At 39.1% G+C, this 5898-nt stretch overlaps 1 protein-coding gene across 1 annotated transcript; it reads right to left on the bottom strand.

Moving 5' to 3' along the window:
• Positions 1 to 1124: 1124 nt before the first annotated feature.
• USP26 (ubiquitin specific peptidase 26) lies at positions 1125 to 3887 on the bottom strand (the record flags this gene model as incomplete). The annotated part of the gene is made up of 1 exon (XM_082865143.1): positions 1125 to 3887. The coding sequence occupies one exon, from the start codon at positions 3885 to 3887 to the stop codon at positions 1125 to 1127; it is 2763 nt and encodes a 920-aa protein (XP_082721269.1).
• Between the last annotated feature and the right edge of the window lie 2011 nt (positions 3888 to 5898).

Raw genomic sequence — 5898 nt, forward strand, 5'->3', positions numbered from 1 at the left:
TCAAATCCTACAAGTACACTTTAAAGCATTCATTGTTTATTAATTCAGGGAATAAGGCCACCATACTGTAAGTTACAGTTATGTAAACAAATTTGGAATTAGTCTTATAATGTTGAGTGAAGATTGTCCAAGGCTTCAGATGAAGTTCTGGTAATCAATGTTCCTTTTAGGCAATGCAAGTGCCCCTCTGATAAGACCAAAATGGCATGGTGGGCTTAGATCACCAAGAACTGTTTGTTAGCAGACAAACAGGAAAAGGTGTTCAGTTTCTTGAAGGCAAGTCAACTTCCCTATCCTCAAGGTTTAAACTTGATGGTATATAGCTCCTTTGGCATTGAGGAAAAGAAGGAATTTAGCAAACAATTTGGAGACTTGATATGGTGTTCAGTCTCATCTATGTACGCCCAGGAGGATTCATAAACTACCAGTTTCATTTAGTATTTATTGCCAAGACCCCAGCAACTATTGTCTCATTGCCAGGGGCTCAGCAAGTGATTTTTTCATTTGTTTTGCCAGGACTTCAGAAACTATTTTTTCCCATCAAATCACTGAGTATGCTCATCAGAAGAATAATTGTGTGTGCCTGTTTTGATCATAATAAGTATACGAAGGAAAAGCATACATGAATATAAGAAACAAAAAATGCAATGAAACCTCTTTACAAAACATAAACAACTGAAACATACAACAGCACCAAGATACTTTACTCACTACAAAAGTGTTTCTCCATCAGTTTGCAGCCTCCCTCCCCAGAGTTTCTGAATCAGTGGGTCCATGGTGGAATCAAGAAATTGCATTTCTCACGAGTCCTTCCATGTTCCTTATGGTACTGGTTTGAGGACCACGCTTAAAGTCCACAGCATTAGAATGTGGAAAGCACAGTTCTGGTCTAGTAGGAGAGATGAATTTTTATCAGCTGGAACTGTGGGGTTGAGGTTTTTGTATCAGGGTTAGAACAGAGATTTATTTCTAAGTAAGTAATTATTTATTTATTATACTAAGTAAGTAAGTAATTTATTTATTTCTAAGTAAGTGTTTCTGCTTAACTTTGGTTGTAGATGCTAACTGCCTCTTCATGTTTAGCTAGAGTTCAAAGTTTTCCTTCCAAGTGATAGTCAAAGATGTTAAGGAGATGTATGTGAGTCGGAGGCTACTTCTTTTACTACTTCTGGGTCTACTTTGACTACTGCTTCCTTTGTGCTATGAGGCTGGGAGTTCTCTTTCCTTCCCAACAGCTCTTCAAAGATCTCATTGTGCATGTAAAAGAAGATGTACCCGGTTTGAAGCCTAGCCTCCTGCACTGGGGCCTCTTGGGTGCTTGATACGTTTAGATCACTGTAAGAGAACCACACTTGCCTGTCAAAGTTGTAGGCATCGCTGACATAGTGTCCGGTGTTAGGCGTCTTTCCAATATGGCTGATAATACCAATGAGCCGATAGTCATGACTTTCTCTCATCTCGGCTTCTATTTTTGGTTTCCTGGCTGAAGATTTTGTCTTCGCCACATCTGAAGAGCCCTTTCTTCCAGAATATTTATTGGAACCCAAGACACCTCGGGAACTCACCTTGGTTCCCTGGAAATTTAATTGCGTAGGTCTGCATTTATCTGTGTGCCACTGGGCATCGGGGCCTGAAAGGCTCCGAATCAATAGAAGACCAAGGTCTTGTTCAAAGAGTCTTATCCCTCCACACTGCTGGGTCTCTTCAGGCACTTGGTAAGATTCTTCTGAAATTCTGGGTTTTTTACCTTTACAAAATTCTTCGGTGGTCTCAGGCATGCTCTCAAAATCTGCAGATATATTGGTTCTCTTGTATTTATTTCCTTTTCGACTTTTAGCCACTTTGTGATATGTATCTGGGCTGCTGGTGGGTGTACCTTTCAGAGAAAGGGAGCTGTCTTCCAGATTCCTCATTAAGCCTACTGCTAATAGCTCTCTTGCAATGGCTGCTCTATGTCTTAAGTTTACCAATGTGGACTCTATTATATTTAGTTTAGAATCTTCTCCCAGGTCTCCTTGCTGCTGCTTGAAGCTTGAAGCTTTATGAAGAGTCTGGCATGTTTGTGGTTCAGACTCTTTTTCTGATCTAATGTGTGGAGCCAAAGAATCCTTGGATTCTGAGGTCTGCTTTGTTGAAGCTGTCGATGAACTGATGGCTTCAGAGTTCATCTTCTTAAAGAGTTCTAAGACTTGGAAATCAGTAAGAGGTGCATTCTTGCTTAAGGGAAGCGGTGGTTTGGTAGTTTCATTGCAATGGGAAGATAACTTTAAGTATTTGGAAATAATGACTTTTTGGTCATCCTTCCTTAAGGACCCAGACTCACTAAATTTATAGCGTTTCAGATGCACAATAAGGACCCTGGGTAGCCTACTGAATTTATGCACTGCAACAGAACTCCTGTGCTTACACGTCTCACATTTATACTCAAGCTCTTCTGCTTCAAAGAAAAGATCAAAACTAGATTGAATAGACAAGGGACGTGCTTTTTCTCTCTGGGGAAGACTGACCGAAAGTGAATTGTTTGCCTCTGCCTTAAGGACAATTTGCCCACAGGATTTGCAACTAGTTGAGCGCAGCAACTCGAAATCAAAATTACTGGCGACAGGGCAAACAAGCACCTTGGTGTCAGCACTACCAGCAGAAACCTGCTGAGGTGAATGTCCTTCCTCAGATTCAATCTTAATCTTCCGAATTGTGTTTAATTTTCTCATGTTTTGTTTAATCTGATCTAAACAATGACCTAAAAACTCATACGCATCATTCTGCGCGTTGTCAGAGAATATCTCTGCAACTGCTGAAATGGTGTTTTTAAAATTCACAAGTAACTTCTCCTTGATTTTTATGTTATAAATATCTTTCAAAACAAGCAGCTGCACCAAGCGTATGCTAAGGGCATCAAGGGGAGTTTCACCCTGTAAGAAGTCCTGATTGAGTAAATCATTAGCAAATGATGGAATCGAAAGTAAGGACTGTAAAACTGCATTCATGTAACAGGTGTTTCCCAAGTTGGGGAAGCCTTGATATAGTTTCTCTGAGTAAAAGTCAAAGATCATCTGGAGTTTGCCCCACTCTGGGTCATCCTCACCGTACTTCAACTCTGACAGAAATGCTAAATATATTTTCTCAGACACTCTTTGGAGAAGATCACTGACATCTAGGTAATGTTTTCCACTAAAATCGATCTTGAACGAAGGTCCAAGTTCAAATTCCTTATTCTGTTTTAACCCTTTTAATATTAATTCTCTCTGTTTGCGGCTTACATATCTCAAGGGGTACATCTTTGATACCGTTCCTTCCGAACAGGTATCCTCTTGCAGGAAAATCTTATTCATCTCTGAGCCAGATGATGGCCTCCTCTTCCCATATTCCTTTTCTAATAACTCTTCACAGGTAAATGTTGACAATTCTGATGCACACAAAGGCATCTCCTTATCATCAGGTGTTTCATTTCTTTCTTTCTCAAATGACTGACTACTTGACGTCTTACGTATTTTGTGAGATGCAGTTTTGCCACCTGCCTTCTGTGTTGTTGTACTGGCAAAGATACTCCCATCCCTATCAGGTCTTACGGGTGGTTGAGGATGGACTCTATCCAGGAACTTCTTCAAATTTTCGGCATCTCCGGAGGATAATTTTTCAATAATCAATAAGTCATTAGTCTGTAAACGTAAATGCAGATAATTTTGGTCTTCTCCAGAGGGTCTAAGGTCGATGTCTTCAATATTATTACTTAGCTGAAAACTTGCGTATGCTCCAGTATTGAAATAGACAACCAATATAACATTCCTCTCTCTTTCCACTATTTCAATGCATGCTTCTCTCACTTTGGACACCTTAGTTTTCTTGCTGCCTATTCGGACCAAACCACGTACAATTACAGCAGCCATGATTTCTTTACAAATAAAATTCACTTATCCTGAATTACTGACAATCTTAAAGTTTCAATTTGTTGGCTAATTCGCCTCTGGAGACAACACCAAAGAAATAGTTCTTTAGTTCTCTATGTAGAATGATCTTAGTGATAAAACCAATATGCTTCGAGAACTGTCCACGGTTGAATGAAGGCAGAGTCTTGATTCCCGAAGCAAGACCACTATTGTAAAGAAAATCAAGAAAAATTATTTAAGCTATCAGAGAAATGCCTGGATAGAACTCAAACTCTACTCCCATACACTAAATCTTCTTTCCACTGCAATACTAGACTCCATTCTGATTAATTTCCACACTTCAACTGAAATCGTTAAACACTTGGAAGACTTTCAGTACACAGCTGAAGAGCACAATGAACAGTGTCTCAAGCGTATGTGTGTGTATATATATATATATATATATATATATATATATATATATAAAATATGCTAATCCTCCTGTCATAGAATGACCCCACGAGGCAAGCACAATAAGTGAATAAGAAAGTGAGAGGCCCTATGCAGCCCTCAACCCAATAACAGATGGAGAGCTCAATCTACCTCCTTCCAAATCCTGTTATGTTCCTTTCTTTCATGTGGCACCAGGGTAATAAGTCCACACATTCTGCCCCATGTGGGGTGAGGGCCTAACTACCACTGCTTAAAGCAGGTATCGAAGAATTGGCTAACTCCAGCTCTGGCCACAGGGTCCACATAACCTGAGCTAGCTCCCTGTACTCAAAGCCAGCCGGGAAGGATCAGGTGTACTTAATCACTCAAAATTTAAAATTTCTGAATAACTCTGTAGTGAACCAATCTGAATTAATGAATAGCTTAACACTTAGCACTACAAATGTTTATGTGAGAAAGCATATGTCCAAGAATTGATTGGAAGTTTTTTCTCCTGCATAGTTAAATATTCTTCCTGAATCTTGTCTATGTTATTAACTTGCTCAGCAAACCCTGTCTTTATGAATAATACTAAATGAAACTTCTGCTCAATCCCTATCCAAATTATCAAAACCTCAAAACTGGTGGAGCATACATTAATGAGATTTTTGTTTTATCAAGTATTTTATCTATCAACCTACGTTCAGTAAAGTAGGGATTGCACCCATCCACATAAAAAAAAGTGCATATACGTCCAAGTGAGAGAATGATCATATTTATCATAGTGGAAACGAGGCCCTAAAAACTTTCAAGCACCACAGCAAACTCGAGTGTCTGGATTATTTATAGTTCACTCTCCTACTATAGATGCTATGTAAGAGTTTATTTCCTCTCCACAAAAAAAGTCTTAATTGCTCCTATTTCAACCACTTGAGAGAACCTATACAACCCCAGAACAACTTCTAGTCTGCATTTAAAAATTCTGTGATCCCAGCTGATCTGTATTTATCAAAAATTGTTGTCCATTCTTTCTAATGATAGCTGAAATAATCTAGACCCTCATGGCATTTCCACTCTCTGCTTTCAAAAACACAGTTAAGAGAAAACTTTGTTTTGGAAAGTGTTTCCAAAACAATGGCCCTATTTGTTATACCTTCTTCCCAGTTCAACCTGCTTACATTTCATTCCAGAATTAAGGAGACTTCTTTGAACCCACTGATCATATGGGCAGTGAAGATTAAGAACCATATTGCTGATGCACAGTTGAGCAGTCTAACCACTGCTCACTTCCTGGCACATTTTAAGCTTAAATCCCCTTTCTTGATTCTGCCGCATCACTCAAAGGCTTTTAGGGCTTCCTTTGATTGTTAGCTTTTTGTGAAGATTTTAAACTAAAATGTATCTGTTCTCTCAAACTCCACTGGAGAGAACTTTGTGACTATTCTATGTAGCCTACACCAGATTCAAAACATATGGATGACGACTGCATTCAAAAGTTATGAAAGCCAAGGTACTTTTCTCTCATTTTACCCACAAACTCAGTCCAGTAAGTTTGATTGATCACCTACTAGCACAACACACTGGGCTAGCTGCTGATCTC

The sequence above is a fragment of the Leucopleurus acutus genome (assembly GCF_964270905.1).
Source record: "Leucopleurus acutus genome assembly, chromosome: X".
NCBI classification, from domain to species: Eukaryota; Metazoa; Chordata; class Mammalia; order Artiodactyla; family Delphinidae; genus Leucopleurus; species Leucopleurus acutus.